Source organism: Balaenoptera musculus, chromosome 10 (genome assembly GCF_009873245.2).
Source record: "Balaenoptera musculus isolate JJ_BM4_2016_0621 chromosome 10, mBalMus1.pri.v3, whole genome shotgun sequence".
In the NCBI taxonomy this organism is placed as follows: Eukaryota; Metazoa; Chordata; class Mammalia; order Artiodactyla; family Balaenopteridae; genus Balaenoptera; species Balaenoptera musculus.
In genome coordinates, this window is record NC_045794.1 from 50318203 (window position 1) to 50342787 (window position 24585).

General features: G+C 42.5%; 1 protein-coding gene across 3 annotated transcripts in view; it reads right to left on the bottom strand.

Annotated features, from left to right (window-relative positions):
* The window catches only part of PPM1H (protein phosphatase, Mg2+/Mn2+ dependent 1H), a 271159-nt gene that overhangs the window by 18155 nt on the left and 228419 nt on the right, over positions 1-24585 (bottom strand). For 2 of the 3 annotated variants that reach the window (XM_036865628.1, XM_036865627.1), the window contains one exon: positions 7835-7986. The exons of the other annotated variant lie outside the window; for it this stretch is intronic. In XM_036865628.1, coding sequence (XP_036721523.1) covers positions 7835-7986 — 152 coding nt within the window. The remainder of the gene's footprint in view (positions 1-7834; positions 7987-24585) is intronic. 3 annotated transcript variants of the gene reach the window in all.

The window sequence follows — 24585 nt, forward strand, 5'->3', positions numbered from 1 at the left end:
CTCAACAGGAAAAAAAATGTATTCAAATTCAAATAAAAGAATCTTGTTTGCAGTACCATCAATTCCTTTGTGCCTGAGAAAAATTATACAAACAATTCTAGAAAGAGAAAGAATGTCTAGCTTTAATTTTTTCCTGAAGGAATTTTTTGTTGTTGTTGTGAAATATATGAAACATATAAGTATAGCAACAAACATAGAATAACAACAACAAATACCAGTAGTGCTTACTATATACCAGGCACTTCACTTTATATATAAGGATGAGGTCAGGACTACTGGAACCCCCATTTTACAGATGAGGAATCTGAGGCACGGAGAGGTTAAGAAACCTCCCCAAGGTCACAAAGGTCACTAAGTCTAGAAGGGACAGAACCAGGATTTAACCTCAGGCAGTCTGGCTAGATCCACACTGTTGACCACTAGACTACACTGCCTCTCATAGCTAACATACAAACAAATGTATGAAAAAGATATACAGTTATAAATAACATGAACAATCATATACCTACCATGTAGCTAAAGGAACAGAACATTACCAGTAAATATCTTAGAAGTTCACTATGGGCCTCTCCACAAGCACACATCCCCCTCTGCCACCTCTCTTCCCAAGGAAACCATTATCCAAATTTTGGGTTAATTCTCTTGCTTTTTGTTATAATTTTAATGTCTGTATCCCTAAGTGATATACTGTTAGCTTCCTACTTTATGTAAATAGAATCATAGTATGTGTATTCTTCTATGACTGTCTTATTAAACTCAACATTATTTCTTTCAGATTCTTCCCTGTTAAAGATCACAGCTTTGGTTCACTCTCATTTGAGGACTGTGAATTATTCTATTATTTGTTTATCCATCCTATGGTTGGACATGCAGGTTGCTTCCAATTTTTATAATAAAAACAATTGTGTGGATATCTTTTTGTATAAATTGAATTACACCAGCACCAGAATAAAAAAACACCTGGGTTGTTTGTTAAAACACAGATCCCTGGGTCCTACCGTTGGAGTTTTATTTGGTAGATCTGGGGTTGAGCCTGAAGATTTGTATTTCTAGCAAGTTCTCAGACGATGCTGATGCCATGTGACCCAAAGACCACACTTTCAGAACCACTGCTCCAGGGTACAGACCTAAGAGTGGAGCTTCTGGGTTATAAGATATGCATATGCCAAGCTGTCTTCAGAGTCTTCCTACAAATTCACAAATCCATCTGCAGTTGTTCTACATGTTTTTAATTATTTCTACTCCTCTGACTGTTGAAGTTTTTTTCATATATTTATTGGCCATTAATTTTCTTCTGTGTGATGACTGTTTGGTACTTGATCATTTTTTTCTTGGGTTATTTGTGTTGTCTTTATTGATCTGTGACAGTTCATTATATTTTATGGGTATGAATCCCTCTTTGGTTATACAAATTGCAAAGATCTTCTCCCAGTTCACACGTTGCCATTTTATTCTCTTTATGCTGTCTTTTGAAGAACCAAAGTTGGTAATCCTAACGTAGTCAAGGTTATCAATCTTTTCTTGTTTGTGCTTTCTGTATCTTGTTTAAGAAATCCTTCTCTAAGATCATAAAGATAGTCTCCTATACTATTTCCTAAAAGTTCTATTTACTTTTCCTTTCACAGTTAAGTCTTAACTTGCCTGGCCTTGATTTTAGTGTATGGTGTGAGGGAAGGATCCATTTTTAATTTTTCTGCACCATCTTAATTGTTCTGATTTTGTATTAATATCTAGAAGGGTAAGACCCATACAGAAATGTCACAAACATTCTTGGCATTTTGTTCTTCCATATATATCTCAGAATCAGCTTACGAAGTTCCATGAATACTTCACTGGAATTTTGGTTATAATTCTACTCACTCTAAAGATCAATTTAGGGAAAATTAATATTTTAACAATGTTCCTATTAAAGAATATGTATAGGTTCATTACTGCCGCATCTGTTATTACTGTTTTTTATTGCTAATATTATTTATTTGCTGGACCCCCTTGTTTTTGATTAGTCTTAAGGGAAATTTATCTACTTTGTTAGTTTTCTTTTTAATTTGCTTTTTTTTGAGAAATTATTTTTTGTGGTAAAATACACATAACATAAAAATTCACATTTTCACCATTTTAAAGTATACAGTTCTGTGGCATTAAGTACATTCACATTGTTGTATAACTACTACCACCATTTATCTCCAGAACTTTCTCCTCTTCCCAAACTGAAATGCTATAACCATTAAACACCAACTCCCTATCCCCCCGGCCCGGCGCCTGGCAACCACCATTCTACTTTCTGTCCCTATGAATTTGACGACTCTAGGGACCTCATGTAAGTGGAATCATGCAATGTTTGTCCTTCTCTCACTGGCTTATTTCACTGAGCGTAATGTCTTCAAGGTCCATCCATTTTGTAGCATGTGTGAGAATTTCATTCCTTTTTAAGACTGATTAATATTCCATTGTATTATATACCACATTTTGTTTATCCCATTTAATCTGTTGATGGACACTTGGGTTGCTTCCACCTTTTTGCTATTGTGAATAATGCTGCTATGAACATGGGTGTACAAGTACCTATCTGAGTCCCTGCTTTCACTCATTTTGGGGTACATACCCAGAAGTAGAATTGATGGATATAATTATATGTTTAATCACCATATTGTTTTCCATAGAAGCTGCACCGTTTTACATTCTCACCAGTAATGCACAAGACGTTCCAATTTCTCCACATTCTCACCAACACTTGTTTTTTTCTCTTCGTTTGTTTGTTTTTAAATAGCCAACATAATGGGTGTGAGGTAGTATGTCAGAGTGGTTTGATTTGCATTTTCCTAATGTGTTAGTTGTTTTAAAGAAACAAATTTTGGCTTTACTGTTTATTTTTATTGTATATTTGTTCTCTTTTTTGTTGTCTTTAATTTTTCCTTCCATTACTTTTCCTGGGTTTATTCTGTTGTTTTTAATTCTTAATCTAGATGCTGTTGTTGAAATAAGGACCGCAGACCTAAATTTTTAAATTAGGACAGTGGTTTACTAACAGCCTATATGCAGGAAAAGAGCACACAGCACAAGTAGACAGCTCCACTCCTGTGGCCCCTCAGAACTGTGAAGTTATAAGAATTCTTATGTACATGTTTATAGGAATAATATGGGTGGAATTAGCCCAGTAGCACAAAGCAGCCTTCTAGATCTTATTCTGAGAAATACCTTTCTCTATGGTTAAGGGGCTCTTTTTCTTTTTCTGTGGTCAGGAGCCTGGAGCTTGTGGGCAGGGTCCCTGTGATCTGGGGAACTGGGAGGTTCAGAGGGTTGGAAAAAGTTCCTTTATGATATGGAAGGAATATAGTCACTTCTGGCAGGTCAGGGATGAGTAGAGCTTTTCACCTATGCATAGCTCATTAAATTAGGGTGGGAAAAGGGCTCAAAATTCAGCCTTTAAAGTCTTGATATGTAGTATTCTTATTATTTAGGCCCTGGTAATTTCTAATTTTTATTACAATTTTTTGATTTATAAGCTGTTTAGAAGTTTGGCTTTTAATTCTATGTGGGCTTGACTAGTTTGAAAATTACACTTTCTATTCTTTTATTCGTTTTCTTAGCTATTTAAACACATTTAAAGTCTAAAGTTAAACACTTTTAACCTCTTTTCAAGTAGAACCATAGCATACTTTAGCTGATTACTATCCCCACTGGCCAATTTATTATGCTGTTTTTATTCAGTATTTTATCATTTTTAACCACATATTAGACATTCTTATTGCAGTTTTTATACAGTTAGTGTATGTTTAAGTATACCTATTTACTAATAGCTTAATAATCCATCTTACTTCTCAATCTTACATCTGGGATCATTTCCTTTTCTTATCTGAGGACATCCTATAGAATCTTCTTCAGAGAAGGCTGGGTGGCAGTAAAATTTCTCAGTTTTGTTCTGCCTCAAAATGCTTTTACTTCATCCTCTTTATTGATATCTTGAACATAGATGCAAAAATCCTCAACAAAATACTCGCAAACAGAATCCAACAGCACATTAAAAGGATCATACACCATGATCAAGTGGGGTTTATCCCAGGAATGCAAGGATTCTTCAATATACGCAAATCAATCAATGTGATACACCATATTAACAAATTGAAGGAGAAAAACCATATGATCATCTCAATAGATGCAGAGAAAGCTTTCGACAAAATTCAACACCCATTTATGATAAAAGCCCTGCAGAAAGTAGGCATAGAGGGAACTTTCCTCAACATAATAAAGGCCATATATGACAAACCCACAGCCAACATTGTCCTCAATGGTGAAAAACTGAAACCATTTCCACTAAGATCAGGAACAAGACAAGGTTGCCCACTCTCACCACTATTATTCAACATAGTTTTGGAAGTGTTAGCCACAGCAATCAGAGAAGACAAAGAAATAAAAGGAATCCAAATCGGAAAAGAAGAAGTAAAGCTGTCACTATTTGCAGATGACATGATACTATACATAGAGAATCCTAAAGATGCTACCAGAAAACTCCTAGAGCTAATCAATGAATTTGGTAAAGTAGCAGGATACAAAATTAATGCACAGAAATCGCTTGCATTTCTATACACTAATGACGAAAAATCTGAAAGTGAAATTAAGAAAACACTCCCGTTTACCATTGCAACAAAAAGAATAAGATATCTAGGAATAAACCTACCTAAGGAGACAAAAGACCTGTATGCAGAAAATTATAAGACACTGATGAAAGAAATTAAAGACGATACAAATAGATGGAGAGATATACCATGTTCCTGGATTGGAAGAATCAACATTGTGAAAATGACTCTACTACCCAAAGCAATCTACAGATTCAATGCAATCCCTATCAAACTACCACTGGCATTTTTCACAGAACTAGAACAAAAAATTTCACAATTTGTATGGAAACACAAAAGACCCCGAATAGCCAAAGCAATCTTGAGAACGAAAAATGGAGCTGGGGGAATCAGACTCCCTGACTTCAGACTATACTACAAAGCTTCAGTAATCAAGACAGTTTGGTACTGGCACAAAAACAGAAATATAGATCAATGGAACAGGATAGAAAGCCCAGAGATAAACACACACACATATGGTCACCTTATCTTTGATAAAGGAGGCAAGCATATACAGTGGAGAAAAGACAGCCTCTTCAATAAGTGGTGCTGGGAAAATTGGACAGCTACATGTAAAAGTATGAAATTAGAACACTCCCTGACACCATGCACAAAAATAAACTCCAAATGGATTAAAGACCTAAGTGTAAGGCCAGACACTATCAAACTATTAGAGGAAAACATAGGCAGAACACTCTATGACATACATCACAGCAAGATTCTTTTTGACCCAGCTCCCAGAGAAATGGAAATAAGAACACAAATAAACAAATGGGACCTAATGAAACTTAAAAGCTTTTGCACAGCAAAGGAAACCATAAACAAGACCAAAAGACAACCATCAGAATGGGAGAAAATATTTGCAAATGAAGCAACTGACAAAGGATTAATCTCCAAGATTTACAAGCAGCTCATGCAGCTCAATAACAAAAAAACGAACAACCCAATCCAAAAATGGGCAGAAGACCTAAATAGACATTTCTCCAAAGAAGATATACAGATGGCCTACAGACACATGAAAGAATGCTCAACATCATTAATCATTAGAGAAATGCAAATCAAAACTACAATGAGATATCATCTCACACCGGTCAGAATGGCCATCATCAAAAAATCTAGAAACAATAAATGCTGGAGAGGGTGTGGAGGAAAGGGAACACTCTTGCACTGTTGGTGGGAATGTAAATTGATACAGCCACTATGGAGAACAGTATGGAGGTTCCTTAAAAAACTACAAATAGAACTACCATACGACCCAGCAATCCCACTACTGGGTATATACCCTGAGAAAACCATAGGTCAAAAAGTGTCATGTACCACAATGTTCATTGCAGCTCTATTTACAACAGCCAGGACATGGAAGCAACCTAAATGTCCATCGACAGATGAATGGATAAAGAAGATGTGGCACATATATACAATGGAATATTACTCAGCCATAAAAAGAAATGAAATGGAGGTATTTGTAATGAGGTGGATGGAGTTAGAGTCTGTCATACAGAGTGAAGTAAGTCAGAAAGAGAAAAACAAATACAGTATGCTAACACATATATACGGAATCTAAGGGAAAAAAAAAAAAGGCCGTGAAGAACCTAGTGGCAAGACGGGAATAAAGACACAGACCTACTAGAGAATGGACTTGAGGATATGGGGAGGGGGTGGGGTGAGATGGGACAGGGTAAGAGAGTGTCATGGACATATATACACTACCAAATGTAAAATAGATAGCTAGTGGGAAGCAGCCGCATAGCACAGGGAGATCAACTCGGTGCTTTGTGACCACCTAGAGGGGTGGGATGGGGAGGGTGGGAGGGAGGGAGATGCAAGAGGGAAGAAAAATGGGAACCTATTGTATATGTATAACTGATTCACTTTGTTATAAAGCAGAAGCTAACACACTATTGTAAGGCAATTATACTTCAATAAAGATGTCTAAAGAAAAAAAAAAAAAATGCTTTTACTTCATCCTCTTTATTGATATCTTTACTGTATATAAAAATTCTAAAAATTGAGAGCTGCTTTTCTTAGCCAACTGAAGATATAACTCCACTGTCTTGGCTTCTACTGTTATTTCTGAAAAGTCAGCTATCACTGTAAATGCTATTCTTATGTATCTGTTTTGTCTTTCTGGCTGCTTTTAGTATCTTTTTTGTTTAAATTCTTCAGTTTCATTATAAAATATCTACTTAAAATTATCTCTTTATTTCTTCTGCTTGAGATCTGTTGGGCTTTCTGGATCTTAGGTTTAATATCATTCAACAATTCTCGATTGGAACTTGTTTTTTTTCTTCCCGTTTTCTACAGTATTTCCTTTTGCAATTCTTTTTACAGCATCTTAGTTATCTTCCTACTCTCAATCTCATTTCATACTTTCCCTCTCTTTGTCTCTTTGAGCCATATTCTGGATTGTTCAGATCAGTTTTTCAGTTCCATCAGTGTACTCTTCAACTGTCTCCAATCTGTTTAATCCATTGAATTTGTAGTTCCTATTTTTATATTTTTCATCTCCAGAAGTCCCATTTCTTTATTTTAAAAATCTGCACAGTCATTTATAGTCTTTTGTCCTTATGCATGATTTCAATGCTTTTAAAAACATTTCTGAAACATGTTAAAATATTTATTTATATTTTTTGGCTGATAAATCCAATAATATTTACAGGTCCAACTCTGCTGTCTATTGTTTCTGCTGGTTTTCACTTACGGTGACTTATTTCCTTGTGTTCTAAGTGAAAGGTGCCTTTCTCCAGAGGGGATTTCTGTTTAATGCTGAGTCACCTAGGGTTGTTTAGGATGTTTACATGGCCATCATGCTATAAGGAATCCCTACTTTAATCTTTCTCTCCTTTCCCAATGTTTCTTGAAAGAAACAGTTCCTCAACGGATGGAAATCAATGCTGGGAGCATATGCTCTCATTCTTACCAGGAGGATCACAACTTGGATTATTCCCACTTTGTAGGATATGAAGTAAGAATGTGAGAAAGATACACTGCTGAAATATCTCACAAAACAAATTCTTTACCACTTGTATCTAGGTTTAACTTAAGGAGGATTTTTATTTGGCTGTGAAAGTACCTCTAATAAGAAATGTAGTCCCTTTTGCAGTTTGCTTACTAAACCATCTATATCAGAATGAATGATGAAAAGTGCAAGATTATTATTTATTTCAGCCACATGAAAGACCGCTTGAGGAACAACCCTCCAATCACAGAGATGCACAAACCTGTGAGGGTCATCTGGATCACAGTTAGGGAGAAACTGAGTGATCGCTTCTGCCACTTCTTCATTGGATAAAACATCCCAGAGTCCGTCAGTGGCCAAGATCAGCACATCGTCTGCTCCATGCTCGTATCTGGAGAGATCGTAGACTCTTACCTGAAATGAACAGCCAATACCCCTGCTTAAGAAGTTGGGAGCACATTATTCCCCCTAGCAGACTGGCTTCTGACTTCCCTTCCCTTTTCCTGCCCAGCCCAGTGGTTTTTAGGTGCGCGCTCTAAGGCACTTGGGTATGCAGCAAGCTTTGTGGCCCAGGGGTAGCCTCCTTTGAAGACTTGCTGTACAGACATATCGGGCCCCAAACACAACTGTGAATGAGCCCAATAAGTTAATAGTCGACAAGGAAGAAATTAACTGAAAATGTAATGCCTGAAATGTGGCTGGAACAATGACTCACAATAGATACAGCGGTAGCTAGAAGAGCAGCCGGAGGCTTGTTGCCTTCCTTCCTTTGCACATCCATCCCACAGACATTTATTAAGGGCCTGCTCTGTGCCGGGTGCTCTAAGTATAAAGATAAACAGCAGATTTCCCTGCTTCTGAGATCTCAGTCTGCGGGGGAGATAAGGCCAGTCTAGGATCCAAGGCAGCTACTCTGCGTGTATTGGTTTAGGACTAAGGAGATAACACTTCATTTCATGTACTCACTTGATACCTTTTGGCTTACCTGCTCTGAGGCCCATGGGGCTGGACTTATCTCATGCAACGATGGGGCTCTGATACTACACGCAGGTTTGAGAAGCCTCAGTCAAGCCTAAATCACAAAGGACACACGCCAAGTCTGAATCTCCTAAGTGTGTCTCGACAGACTTTAAGTCTGTCCTCACCTCTAGTACCTGGAATGACTTGGCTATTTGGACGTCCCCCTCAACTCTTGGAAAAGAACATAGTGACCTTAGCAAAAAGAATAATAATAAAAATCAAGGCTTGCTTGCATTAGGCCACAACTCCATGTTCCCCCTACTCGGGCAGGATGGGAGGGAGAGGAGTTTGGGATTTCATTGCTATTCCCTACTAATGGGACGGGACCAGCCCCTGCCTACACCACTTCATGAGCTGAGGACAAAGGCAGGTCAATTTCATCAATCTTCCAGCTCTTTCAACCCCACCTCATTATCCTGTTTTCTAAAAACAAGTCTGAGTGAAAGGTGTAGGCCAGGGGAAGGGAGGGGAAGGGAAAGAAAGGGAAGGGAGGGGAGGGAAGGCGGATGGAGTGTAGGCAGCTGTTCCCGGGTCCCATCACACACAACCACTGTCAGGTCATCTCAGATCTCGAGAGAATAAAATTCCAAGAGGCCTGCAGACGTTCCCATCCACATCTTCAAAAGCCAAGCCTCCTATGTTTCAGGAAGGTCTGCCCAGGCCAGTGACGCCCTGCCTGCCACAGGGCTGGTCCTATGGACGAACAGCCCACACCCAGCAGCAGAAAACAACAAAATGCCCCACACTTGCCCACAGAGTTTTTGGAAAATGAGCTCAAATGAAAAACAGCCTTTGTGGCCGGTGAACAAGACGGCAACAATTAGCTAATGGCGCAGCGCATGGACCGCACTCAGGAGAAGAGCACTCGGGGGAAGACTGGACTGGCTTTTAACATCTTCCTCTCAAAAGGCAGTGGAAGTTTACATTCTAGACAAGGCACGGCGCCCTAGAGACCAAATTAAAGAAAACAGGAGGGGGGAATCTTAAGTTTACAACAGACTGGGAAGTCCCAAATGCCAAAATTTTGTCTTCAGGCTGCTGAACTCATGTGGTTCGATTTTTACTCTAGCGGCAACCGGATCCCCTCTGCTTTACCTTCTCTGGTCCCTGGGTGTCTTAGAGCAGGTGCTTCTGAAATGCTGATGTGCACAGGAATCAGCCCGGGACCCTACTAAAAGGGAGATTCCAATTCACTTCTGGGGTGGGGCCTGAGAGCCTGCATTTCTAACTTGCTCCCACGTGGTGCTGCTGGTTCCTGGACTGCACTGACTACTGAGGCCACGGAGGAGTCCTACTGGTCTGCAACAAGGAGTCCAAGGGCTCAGTGGCCTCTGTGATGCCTGTGTAGACTACCCCCTAGGGGAGGCTATGGCGAGGATAGCAAACGTCACCCCTGGGCTCCTAATTTCAAGCCCTGTGTCACTGTGTTGTTACTTCCAGCGTGCAATAACTTTGCTTACGAGAGACTGCTCGCTTCTTATGGGGGTAGATCTACAATAAATTTCTGTGATACTTTGAGCTCCTCAGGAGAGAAAATGTTTCTTATAAAGGGAGGTAGGGAGATGTGGATGTCAGGTGCTTGTAGCACCTTATGCTTCTAGCGAACTAGGAGATGCCACCTGCCCTGCAGCTCCTTTTAAAAGAGAGGTTTCTAAGGTCGAAGATAAACATCTGTTTCATTTCAGGACCTGCCCTGTGTGTAGGGTGCCGAACTCTCTTCAAGTGCTTTCTGCGGCCCCAAAGTGTGGAGATTTGAGTTGTTTTAAGCTGAAGCTGTCCTATTCAAATGGAAATCTGGCCCACAAAACGGGTGTGGGTTGATAAATAGCAACATGTTATAAAATGTTTCTCTTCACTTCCATCAATAAATTGAATCCTTCCCTAATTCCACTATTCACATTTCCACACACAACTCTCTAATGCAGTTTCCTTAGCCAACATGAAAATCCCTTTCAGTACCATTCTCCAAGCAATTTTTATGTAAATAATAAAAAGCTAGTCTCAACCCTACTCCCTGAGGCACTCCCCAATTAACATCCTTTTAGGTTTTTTTTTTTTACTGCTACCCTTTGTTTCCTGCCCTTTAGCCAGTTTCCAAAGGACTTTGCCAACTTTCCACTTACAACTCGTGTCTTATACATTAACCTGTGATGCAGAACATTTTGTGCAAACGCTCTCGGAAAAGCCGGACTGCCGTGCAAGACATCCAACTGCACGCTCATCCTCCCCAGCGGCTAGGGCTTCAAAGGATTCCAGTGGGCTCTGGAGACCCGACCTTCCCTCCCCAAAGCTGTTGCAGGGCCTCCTCAATCAGACCACACTCGCCTCCCCGGACCTCCCTGTTCCATTCCTCAAATAGCTTCTTAATGTTCCGGGAAGCTTCACATCAAAAATAACGGGCTCTGTGGCTCCCCAGGACTCAGACATGAGGAAGACAGTCTCTGGGAGGAGAGAGATACGATCTGCAAAGGTCTTTGTGGGAGGGGGCTCTGGAGAACATGGGCAGGGTCCTACTGGCTCCTTCCCGCGTGCCCATCTGCCAAGAAAGGCCATGGGCATCCTGAGACTCTTGCTGTTTCTCAGAGCAACAGAATTTGAGCCGTGGAGAGATGAGGCCGGGGTGGATCCATCTGCCCTCCTGGACCCTTCACGACGTGTTTATTGAGCACTTACTATGTGCCAACAGCTGTGAACAAAAGTGACAAAGTCCTCACAACTTCTAAACTAGGTGCAATAGACACACAAATAAATTACAATGCCAGAAGATGACAGGTGCTTGAAGAAAAGTCAGGCAGGTAAGGAGAGTGACAAAAGAGCCATTTTAGAAGATGTGGTTAAGGCGGGCGTCTCTGGGAAGACACCATGTGAACAGAGATCTGAACCAGTGAGGTGACTTTCCACAGGTCCCTTGCTGTGCCTCCCTTTCCTTCCTTTTGGGGACCTGCCACTCTGGATTAAGAGGATGTGGACACAGTGTTAGACTGGTGGTGAAGAAGAGAGGCTGAGGGGGACACAGTGCCACCCTCCGCTGCCAGAGTAACCCTGAGGAAGACCTGAGGATTTCCCTTTCTTTTCCCTGGTCCTCTGCAGACACAATCCCTTTCATGTTCACTAGCACAGTACTCACCTGTTTGTACCAGTCTGGGTTCACTTGTCTGTCTCTTCCACATGAGTAGTTATTCTCAAACTTTAAGGTGTTTAAGAATCACTTGGGGTGCTAATTAAGATTCCGGGACCCACCTTTAAAGATTCTGATTGTGTAGATCTGAGCCCAGGCATCAGCCTATGTAAACAAGGGTAATTCCAATGCAAGTGATGGGGGAACCTCACCTTGAAAACATGGTCTTAGGCAACAAGCTCCCCTGGGGCGAGGTCTGAGTTGTCCTATTTGTTTCTGCCCCCCGAGCAGAGCACAGAGCCTAGCACTTGGAAACCACACAATAAACCACCAAGGGAAGCACTTCGCTTGCTGGACATTTACCCTTGTCCTGCTTACAGCGAACACCCTGAGAGCTGGTCACCTTCTCTTCCCCCCAGACTAAACCTCTGGAGGCCAGAGATCCCATTTTGCACTTCTTCTGTGGGCCTCGCCATAACTTTCATAGAGTAAACATCACTAGATCTTCAGGACATACTTGCTGAGACAAAGAACAAATGGGAAGAAAAGAGAAAGAAAAAGAATTCATATGAGATCCATTCCGAAGACCCCCTCACCTCGTGGTGACCCGACCGTCTTAGCTTGTAAACGCCGACGCTCCCTGGCAGTCACCAAATTGTGACGCGCTGAGATTTAACAGGAGTAGCAGACTCTTTCCTTTTCGTCCCCTATCCTCAGGGGAGCTGCTAATAAACAAAAAACACTCAGCGTTCAGGGGGCGGGGGGGACAGGAGGAAGTCTGGGGTCACCAAGGGTCGTGGCTAGTATGCCCCTGAACAAGCCAGGTGCTGACGGCTCTCACAGCTGCCCCCCAACGCTAGAGCACTTAGAGTCACCCTTACCGTGGTCACCGGGCCCCTGCTTTACGGGGGAGTGGGGACACACAACTCTTTAACGCGGTGCCTCCTCTCAGCGCTCAGCTGGCTGCTGTTTCAGTGCCTGTCTAATATCTGTTCGCCCCTTTGCTCTGTTCCTGAGGAAATTTCAGTGGCCTGTGAGAGCTCATACTGCTGTAAGCTGACGCTGCTTCCTGAAGCCACTGTTTGAAAGAATCCATCAATGCTCCCATTTGCCAAGTCTTGGTGGCTCCTCTAGGATGTCCTCACGGCTCTCACATCTTTATCAGCTCAGCACATCCTCCAAACCCTTTTTCCCGTTTAAGTATTTGAGGTAGGACGAGGTGCTCCAGCAGCTCAGGCCCAGCTGTGTGCAGGAGCAGAACCCCCCCCCCGCCTGGGTTATTAGGAGCCCTCGCTTTGGGTCTCTGCTTCTAACCAGCCTTGGGACTGGAGACGAATCCTTTATTTCTTTAGCTCTCAATTTTCTCATCCCTGAAATCATTGTTAAAAAAATGGAAAAAAAAAGAAGACAAGAAAGATAAATATTATAACACCCACTCTACCTTTCTCACAAAGCTGTTACAAAGATCAAATGAGATAATGTGGAAGAGAACTACAAATTCTAATGGACAGCATGTTATTGTTTTATGGCTCTGATCTCAGGGCAATACACCTGAAAGTAAGCTAGCTGGTGGAAGGAGATGAGTTAAGGGTGAACCCAAGGGACCTGGTGTTCATTTCCTAAAGTCTCACTTAAAATGACAGTGATTGGGACTCTCAATCATGTTTTGGCAGAAAAGCCAGGTGGTCCCCAAGGTAAAGGCTGCCAGTAGGTGGTGGAAAATAAGAAGAGTACAAACTCTTTTCCTCTCCACCCTCCGTGGCCAACTAACCCAAAAGCTCAACCTGCAGAACGTTGAACATAGCACTTGTACCAGAAGAAAATAAAACTCTAGCATATTTCGTCACAGTCCAACAAACCGAGTGGATTATTTCAATACTGGCATGCTGGCAGGCCACCAAGATTGCACCCGAATTCTCTGTTGTGATTCTATCTACACTAGATGATGTCATGAAATACACACTGAATTTGGTGGCAAAAGACTTGGGTTTGAGACCCACCTCTGCCCCTTAGTAGTTAGGCAAAACCACTTTGTTCATTCACATTTTAAAATCTCTTGACAACCTGCCGGGAGTATGAAATGAAGAAGTACTGATTTACCAGATGGGGAGTGTCAGGACGGAGGACTTTGGGCATCACGTATCTTACATGGAGAGGGAACTGCAGGGGCCAACGCCTGGGAATGAGAGAGCGGGCTGGTGTGCTAGGGTGGCTTTACGTAGTTTGGCTTGGCTACAGTACTGGATTTCCACTGGGGAGTGGTAAGGGATGAGGCTTCTCAAATGTCTTCAGTGTCTCCCTTTGTGAAATGAAAGGTTAGGATGATGTGGCCACTGGGGATGCTTACGGCTCTACCATCCCCGACTCTTTCATCGCAGGATGAGTTCGACCTGGATGGGATTGACCACATGACCTCAGAGCGTCTGACTGCAAATGAATCAAGGGACATTAAAATATGACAAATATGTTGGCTGTTCCTCCTACCCCCAAAGGAGCTGGTTGTTTTGGCTGTGGGTATAATTTTCTATGTGAAATGCACCACAGATATTCTTGAGGTTTGGTGTTTTTTTTTTTTGGAGTCTACAGACAAAATAAACATTTGCCTTTTGAGGGTGGATACCATCTAACAACTGAAAAAGTTTCTAAACCAGCTAAGATATTAGGTAGTACATAGAGAGTCTAAAGTTGTACCCAGTGCCCGGCCGCGATAGCATAAGGCTTTCATTTTTCTCCACGCGAGGCCAGAACTTTACAACATTGGGAGGTAAGCTATAGAGGAAGGAATTCCCTTTACAGATGGGGGCACTCCTATCATCTACTCCTTTCTCTGGGATTCCAATGGCTTGTTCATCATAGAATCCAAGGCTCACTGAATGGATCAGTGAACAAATGGACTTGAATCCAGCTTGTTAGTCATTTGAGGATTACATTTGTGTTCATTAAAATGCCCGTTTGCAGAGATCAGGGTCAGAGGAAATCCCAGCCTGCGAGTGAAAGTACATGGGTGCCGTGTAGACAGAGTCATGTCAAATCCATTTAGGAGGCGGGGGAGGCAGATACAGAGTGACCGTCCATCCCTGTTTGCCTGACATAGTTTGGGTTTGTGCTGCTTTCCCAGCATAATTGTTAATAGTGTCCCCACTGACTCTCAAAAATGTCCCGGTTGAGAGGGTAAGTTATCTGGTCTCCCGGCATGTAAATAATTAAATGACTACTGTTCTTTATTCTTGTAGCTGCTACTTCTGGCCATTGGGACTGAACCTAATAACCACAGTGTGTTACTACTTCACAGGACTCGTTTCACAAAGGCAGGATTTTAGGGATCTCCAGTGAGCAGGAGAGCAAGTTACTGTGTATCTTGCCTTAGAAGAGGAGACCCAATCAGCCCTGGTAAGCTATGGGATACCTGTCATGTGGCAAAGTTAACCCCAATGCTTGCAAGCAGCCCAGGTCTCGGCAGACCTGTGAGCAAGCAGAGAGTGAGGTGTGTAGTAGCCCTAACCTACCAGCCTAGAACGGAGCCACAGGCATGGTGAGAAGGAATCATGCAATGTAGGACTAGAGCATGGATGACTTCAGGATTATTAAACTAAAGTTCCTGAAACACCGTGAAGAACAGCTTATGACAGTGTTATTCAAAGAGTGGTCTTTGGATCACCTGCTGCAGAAGTGACTAAAAATGTGAAAATTGCTAGGACCCCACCCTACACCTAGTGATTCAGATTTTCAGGAAGTGGATTCCAGGGGTTTGCATTCTTTAACAAACTCCTCAAACTATTCTTATATGAGGTAATACAATAAATTAACGCAAAAAAAAGAAAGATACTCACTTGAAACATTCAAGTGAAATTAGTATTGTTCAGGAGAGAATCAGCAGGGAATAATCTCCAATGAGAAGGAATGTTTGACACAATATACAGGTTCGCTTCCCTTGTGTGACCACAAATTTCAAAAGCTAGACTTTCTGGTGTGTGTACAAGTAAATTTCAAATAGCTGGTTAGCAAATCTCAAGACAGTTCCTAATGGGAACCATCCATATGGATGACACACAGGTGCATCACGAGTGATTTTTTACAGCTAGACTGGAGAATTAGAGATGGAGATGGACAGGCTACGGCATGAAGTCTCTCCTGTATGTATAAGGTCAGATGGTACCAGAATCAACGAAAGCAGTTCTATACACTCTTAACATGTGATTGTTTTTCCCCCAGACATTTTCAAAGTGGTGGTGGTGGTGATGGGAGGGGAGCATATACCCCCAAGGGGGCATCAACCCAACTGAGAAGCAGATGTATGAGATGCTGCAGACATGTGGCACTAGAGAAGAGAGTCAGAAAACTGCCCATAAAACTGAACTCATAGAACATAGAGGAAAGTGGTGGTTTTTCAGGGGGGAGGGGGTGGGGAGAGAAATGGAGAGATGATGGTCAAAGGGCACAAACTTCCAGTTATAAGATGAATAAGTTCTGGGAATCCAAAGTACAGCATGGTGATTATAGTTAAATATAATGTGTATATACTGTATTATATATACACACACACACACATATACACACTATATATAATGTATATACATAATCTGTATGTAATACTGGGTTATATACCTGCAAGTTATACAGAAAAGGAATGGTAATTAGTGATGTGATAGGGGTGTTAGCTAACACTACCGTGATAATCATTTTGCGATACAGCTGATACTCGAACAACTAGGGGGTTAGGGGCGCTAACCCTCTGCGCAGCCGAAACTCTGCATATAACTTATATAGTCAGCCTCTGTATGTGTGGTTCCTCTACATCTGCGGTTCAACCATACTCGGACTGTGTAGTACTGTAGTATTGGGTTGGCCAAAAAATTCATTTGGGTTTTTCCATAACATATGGAAAAAAACCCATATGTAAGTGGACCGTGCCATTCAAACTCATGTTGTTCAGGGGTCAGCTGTATGTAAGTATAACACATCAAAACACTGTACATCTTAAATTTATACGATCTCGTATGTCAATTATATATCAATAAGACTGGTTAAAAAAAAAAAAAGTGCCAAATACAACTGCTGTAAATTATCAAAGTATCTTTAGACAGAACTCATCATTTTCCCTTTGTACAGGGGGATCCAGGGTTTGTAAGGCCTGAAGTTTGTACAATTTGGGGAGCATTTTTTCCCCCAGCTTTACTGAGAAATAATTGACATACATCACTGTATAAATTTCAGGCATACAGCATGACGGTTTGATGTATATATTGTGAAATGATTACCACGGTAGGTTCAGCTACCATCCATCTTCTCATATACATGCAATAAAAAGAGAAAACAGAAGAATAAAAGGAAAATGTTTTTTTCTTTGTGATGAGAACTCTTAGGATTTACTCTCTTAACAACTTTTCCCGTATATTGTACAGCAGTACAATATATGGGAAACTGTAGTTATCACGCTGTACATTACATCCCTAGTAGTTATTTATCTTATAACTGGGAGTCTTACCTTTTGAGCACCTTCCTCTAATTCCCCTTTGTCCCCACCTCTGGTAGCTGCAAGTCTGATCTCTTTGCGTTTTGGTTTTCTGTTGCTGTTTCTTGGGGGTTTTGTTTTTTGTTTTTGGTTCCACATATAAGTGAGATGATACAGTATTTGTCTTTCTGGGGAGCTCTCTTTAAGAAAAAGAACACAGAAGTAATTATGAATACAAACTTAGATACTAATGTGAATGTTTATTAGGAATGAGAAGAGAAATTGCAACAGATTACTGGAACCATGGAAAATGAGGTCCCTTTCTTTTGAGAAATGATTGCAAGGAAATGATTCCTGATTATAACCTTGCCTCTCCTCACCACACAGAACTGTCTACATTTCCCAGTAACAACCAGAACTCATTGAAGGCTGGTCTGAGTGAAGGACCCTGATACTTACATTTAATTAATTGGCATCATTGTAAATCTGCCTCTACACTGCAAACTAGGTTTCCTTTCTTAATTAACTAGGTAAATAACTAATGCATCAACTTATATTAGTTTGCACTGGAAAGATACATGATGATTACCCTAACCCTCAAGATTTCACAGCAGGGAGGACACTTCTACAGGAAGGCGATGGTAGAAGGTCTCCAAAATGACCACCATCGCTTCCTTCCCTCCCTGTACAAGCACGCTGCTCCTCCCATCAAGGGTGGATTCTAGGTCTCCTCTACTCAAATATGGACCCGCTTTAGTGATTTCCTTAATCACCAGAATGTGGAAGAGGTGATGTTATGGGACTCCTGAAGCTAGGTCTTAAAAAGCTTTGTAGCTTCTGCCTCAGTCTCTCGAACCACTGCTCTTGGGATGTTTCCTCTCAGAATCCAGCTGCAGTAATGCCATGAGAAGCCAAAACCACATGGAGAGGCTGTGTGTAGCTGCCTCGGCTCAACACGCAGCTGACAGCCCACATCAACTGCCAACCATGTGAGAGAGCCGTTTTGGACGTGCAGCCCATCTAGCCTTCAGATGACTCCAGCCCCGACCGATATCCAACTGTGACCACGTAAGAAGCACCCAGCTGAGCCCATTCAACCCACAGCAGTATGAAAGATAATAATAAATTCTCCCGTTAAGCCTCTAAGTTGTTTTGTAGTCAACAAAGGCACAAAGGCATTGTATTGCGATGGGCCCTCTCCCTATAGGATTGGTGAGAAGGGACGTGGGACGGCGAGCCCGCTGGAGTTTTCTCCTTGGTCCCTACTTGTCCATAAGCAGCACCTGCCCCTCTGTTCCTGTCCTCCAGCAGGTAAATACCAGGAAAACCTCCCTTTGTGGTCTGGGGAGATGAGAGCCAGTCCAGGAGGCAAGTTTAATTTGAGGGCTGGAGGTGAGGAATAAAGAGTCCATTTTGGTCTTAGATCCAAACCGCGGTTTCCAGTCTAACTTTATCCTCGCTATAAAGTTATTTTCATCCCAGACTCCTGTGTCTGTTTTTTAAATTGGTTCAGAAAACTCAGAGGGAAAAAGGATAAAATTATTTTTCCTCCTCAGACCCCAACAAGCAACCTTCTTCCTTTCTGATAGGCTAGAAAGCAAAGTTTATTTTTAATTTTTTAAAAATTTCACCCTGCTTCATCCTCTAAAAATCGAGTGTGCCCTCGGTTCTTGTTACATTGTTTTGTGAAATGCCTCTCCCATGTGCCACCTTTTGGCTTTCCTGGTCCCTGCCCCAGCTCAAAGCCTCACTGCCACATGGTTTCACCTCTACGGTGGCCTCCCCGCCTGCACCCCCCTCCCTCTGCACCCCCCATCCACGTGCTGTTACAAGCTAAGCCTTCCACCGCCACACTCACTTATCATGCTGCTCCCCTTGCTGAAGACCTGATCTGCTGCCTCGGGTCCAGTTCTAGGCCCTCCATGATAATTCGCTTGATTATAGCCAATAGCCCTTCAAGCTAATCTTCCAAACTGATTCTGTAAGGCAAATTTTACTTCACCCCAGACTCACTACTGCTTCCTTCTTTTCCTTGTTCTACTTATCTTGTCCTTCTTCTTCAGATTAGATGGTGCTCTCTCCCTTCTCTGAATTCCCCTAGTCCCTTAGGAAGCAGGACTCACAGGGTTTATGGCTGACGATTCTCTGGCCTTCCAAGTGGCCAAAAATTCTAATTCCTTGAGGACATGTCCCCCACTGTGCTCCTCGATAAACACGATTGGACTCATGTTTACTCTCTGTGTAAACAGCCAGTGAGATTTTGTGGTCTTGATGGAATAGGAGCTACGAGCTAATGTTTATTATGCCAGATTCTGTTTTAAGTACTTTTTATATGTCGTTTAACTTGTTCCTTGCGTTCCTGGGTATAACAACCCTGTGTCCTCTTTTTACTGAGGAGGAAACTGAGATTTAGGTAAAGTAACTTTCTCAAGATCACCCAGCTAGTAAGTAAAGAGATAGAGCTTGAGCCCACGACTGATTACCAGGTCTGAGTTTCTAACCACAATATCACACTACCTCCTAAGGTATTTTTGAGGGGTCTAGGGAATTTTTTAATTCCTCCTCTACCACCCAAAGATAATTACTGTAACGTTCGAGAAAATTTCCTTCTCAAGACCTATATTTTTATATATGTGTATATGTGTATACATAGGCACATAACTTTTTTACCTACTTATGATCAACTTTTCATATATACAATCGTATTTTGTTTCATTTAATGTAGCCCAGCCATCTCCCCGTATCACTGTGCACCAATATTGTTTTTTTATGAATTGGCCAGACTGCAGAAAGTACACAATACAGTAAAACATGCTCATTCCCAAAACGGGATTTTGGCTTGGGGCATGAAAAGCTACTGAGAATCAGAAGACCGTAAATGTTCAGAAGTCAACGTGAGATCTTAAATATTGTTCATGTTTTCATGGGAGACAACAGGGGAGTGTCAAACAAGATAGTCATTCTTCTCTGCACATGAAAGTGAATACTGGGAATCCTCTGTAAGTGCAAAGGCTTCCAGAAGCCAGTGGATAAGGAAGACTAATGTTTACTGACCATCTCTGACCATGTACCAGACCTTGTGCCACGCAATTCCATAGATGTTCTCATTTGTTTTTCCCAGCACCTTGTCAATCTAGGCATTTCCACCCCACCTGCAGGAAGGGGGAAAGCAGGCTGAAAGAACTTGTAGAGGTCACAGGTAATGCCGGCGCTAGGGAGGGAGTTCAGATACTGGAGCCTAAGGTCTTCCTTCTTTTAGAGAAGCCTGTTTCAGATGAAAGAAAAAAATAAAATCTAGATGAAGAGAACCCAGAATGACCTAAATGAGTGAGCTGGAGTCACAGAAAACAGCTGACAGGAATCCTGAACACCAAGGAGAGGAAAAATGAAGCCAAGAGAAAATCAGGCTCCTTGTGGTTCAGTCTGGCAGGGGCGGGAGGGGGGGGTACTGCTGAGTTGATGGGGTTGGCTTTGCAAACCGGCCCCCAGACAGAAAAAGACCTCATTCTTCCAAGAGCCCGAAAGGGGCCTAAAGTCAACAGCACAGTCCTGGAGGAGAGGCCAGAAAGCAAGAAAGACATTAAGAGGAATCCTAGCTCTAGGGAGGGCCTGTCACAGGCCAGAAAGGGGTGCGGAGTAGAGAACATCTGGAGGTTTAGGCTGCGGGCCTGGGCTGCGCTGTCTGAGGAATAGGTCATGAGGTGAGTGCTGGACGGGGTGGAGAACGGCTGGAAAAGAAGGTGCAGAGTGACTCTGAATTCACAAATCCTCTCCTTCTCCACTTGAACTCTAGGGTGATACACAAATGTTGAACAGCGATGAGCTTCATTGAGCGAGAGGATGGGAGACCTGATGCGGGTGTTTCCCTTACGGAGGAGAGGCTCCAGTTACACGGGGGAATGATGCCGTGGACCAGGGGAGGGTCAAAACGCTTCCTACGCTCGGCGGACAGACCCGCGCTGGGTTGATGGGGGCCTCCTGTGGAATTCAGTTCTCGGCCAGAGATTCCCTACCTTCGACCTGGGAAGATATGTGGGAGGCTCAGCAAACCTGGCGGCCGCTCTTTGGGTTTGGCAAACTCGAGATTTTTCCAGTGCCTTGTGTTCAGCAAAACCAAAAATGTGTTTGGCTAGAAACGCTTCTCTAATTTTTAAACCCCTGTGCATTTTTTACGTAAATTTGATCCACATGGTTTTGATTTATTTTTATTTAACTCATCAAGTCAAATTAGGAGCTACAATGATGAATGGGAACAATGCTGATTTCCAAGAAGATTTTTGAGCCTTTTTTCTTAGAACTAAATCACATTCCACCCCCCCACACAAACACATACTCCACTTCCTTGCGACTGTTAAAACTACCAGCCTGAGCTGAGTTTGAAATTTAGAACCCAAATGTGAAATAAAGATCCATGCTTGGCAAAGATGAAGCGTAGCAGGGGAATGTTCTTAGGAAGTCACGGTTAGAAAGCCAGCGTAGGCTTGGGGTGCAGGTGGGGGAATAAACGCAGCAAGGGAGCCAGTTATTCCTTATTAGATGGTTTAAATAAATTTACCCAGCTTTGTGGGCTCCCAACAGAAGCCCCCTAGCTGTTTCTCCAGGGTCTGACTTTATCACTGCCACCCAGGGAAAAGGAGTTTCTGCCCCAAGACTGGGGATGTGGGGTTTCCCTGTACCCATCTTTTCTTCTGCACTCCTGCATCAGAGCTGATTCAAGCTGCTCCCCCCTCTTCCCTCTAACCTTCCTCCCCTTTTCCTGGCTCTGGCTAAGGCCTCTCCATCTGGAAGCATTTAAAATGTACAACAATTTTAATCTCGTGCAAAAGAATCTTGAGATTTACACTACATACCCATTAAGCTAAATTATAGGTGCACAATCTCATTTTGCACAATTCTGTCTGGCCTAGGGTGGCACACACAGAAGGCCAGTCCTGTCTTTACCAATTACTTTTTCTACCACACCATCATTTTCTACAACTGCAGTTTGAGGCCGGCCATATTTCTGAGGAACTCTGGCCACTAAGGTCCCAAGACAGAGGTACTCTCTTCAGAGCCCCTTGAAACAGTACTCAGTGGGTCCCTTCAACACTACCCAAAAAGATTTCCTTGAACTCAGCTTCCCTCTCCTACAGAGCGTGATCGAATTGGATAAACTTGAGTACAAGGATCATCTTGTTAGTTAATAACTATACAACCATGGGGGAGTTAATTTACTTCCTTGGATCTCAATTTCCTGGTCTGTAAAATGGGTATAAAAACCATACACACCTCACAGAATTGTTGTGAGGATTAAATGAGATGCTGCACGTAAAAAAAAAAAAAAAAAGTATATTTTCCAGCCCAGACTTCCAGACAGGTGACATGAAGTTTCTAATCAACCAACTGAGATTTTTCATCAGTCCTCGGGGACTCTGCCATGCTGGCCCAAGTTTTAAACCTACAGTCTCTTCTTGGGATCCACAGTAGCACAGTGATTGGAAGATCTATAACCTAACTGCATAGAGATGATTCTTCTAAAAACCAAACCAAACTTCTCACTTTATATAGAAAATGTGTGTGTGTGTGTGTGTATGGGGGGTGGGGAGGGTGAGAAGGTTTTCACTCTCCTTTAAGGAGCAAAATGGTTAATGAGTGTTTCCTGAGAAGCCCTCACCCCCAACACAGTCACACTTTACCTGTGTGTTTTGGAAACTAGAAAGGTGACAGTACCATTTAACATGCCTGATAAATGCCTCCCTCCCAAGGGGGAAAATATAGACGTCCATGAGTCTAGCATTGGCTTGGCCAAAAAGTTCGTTCGGGTTTTCCATACGATGTTATGGAAAAATCTGAACGGACTTTTTGGGCAACCCAATATTTATTGGTTTTCTCTGGCCAGGAGGAGTTTCAGCAGTAATTCAGGGATCCTTCTGTGGGCCAGAATAGAGGGAGCAGGGATCCGCCAACTTCCAGGGAACCTTGGACACTTTTATATCATCATGGTTCTTACCATGCAGAATTGCTATGAAGGCGAAAAGAGAGACATCTGCAGATGGTAATTATTATTTCCACCAAGCTGACCTCACTTGACATCCTGGGTGATATCAGGAAATGTGCGTATCTTCCACGCCTGCTGTTTACTAGAGATTTCCCTCTCTTAACCTCTTAACCTCCTGTGGGGCTAGATCTATTTTAGATGTCAGCCTCAGCAAGAAGGGACTCTACAGGAACTAGCCCTGCTCACAGCCCTGCCAAAGGGGTAGGCCTGGGTGGCTGATGGTGCCCATCGCTGGCTCTGGAGTGGACACAGTCTACAGGCTGGGAAGTCACTTGTGACCTCGTAGAAAAGGTGAGTCGGGCCAATGAGATTCCTCTCTGGGAACGTGCAGTTGGGGGAGTCAGAACCTGGGCTGTCTGGTGGCAGAGACATATGGAGCATGGCTGGTCTCAGGGCTGCCTGGGTTCCAGAGCCACCTTCGCTCCCATAACGCCTGGCTCTTCAAGGGTTCTTCTTGTGGACCCCATAAATATCTCTTCCGACATTATTAAAATAAACACCTCCTTTTTTTGAGTCAGCATGAGTGGGTTTCTGTTTCCTCCAACAAAAAGAGCCTTCGCTACAAACACAGCACCCACCCTTGGGAAGAACATGCAGATGGAGCTATGTCTAAACATTCAGGGCATTTCCCGTGCGAGGCACCGTTTCAACAGTTCATTACACGGTATGCACATACCGCTGGTTCCCGACTCACCCCTCCCTGGCTCTCCTCTACTGTACAAATTGCAAACATTTCTCTCACTCTCCCAACCTACTTTGCTGCTAGGAGCGGTCATGTGACAGTTTTGGCCAGTGAGATGCAAGTGAATGTCTACTGGGACAGATAGGCTGTACCCTCCTTCCTGCCTTGCATGAAAAAGTTATGTTTGGGGCTGCTGTCACCATCTTGCAAGTACGAAGGAAAAAAAGCAGCAGAGGTGTCACCCCTGGCACACTGGAGGTGCTGCACCGACATGAACAACCACCAAATTCCAGCCTCCTTGATATGTCAGAAGATATACCCCTAAACTACTGTTACTTACAGCTTTCTATCACTTAGAAACAGTATCTTTTCTAAATGATACACCTTGAAATAGAACTTGACATTGTTTCCTGTATTATAAGAAAAATGATTTTTTAAACCAAATATATGACAACTTGTTTTTCAGTTAACTTCTCTAAACATCAACTGAATGACATCAGCTTTCTAGGCAATTAAAAATCTAAGAGGGGACAAAGTATACACACGAACCACCATGCCACAAGGCAGAAAGTGAAAACGCTGTAAGAGGCAGCTGCTCTACATGTATCTGGAGTAGGAGGAGACATGACTTCTGGTTGGGGGAGGGGAAAGCAGGGGGAGCATTTAAGTAAAACTCTAGAGAAAAAGGAGAATTCAGATGTTTG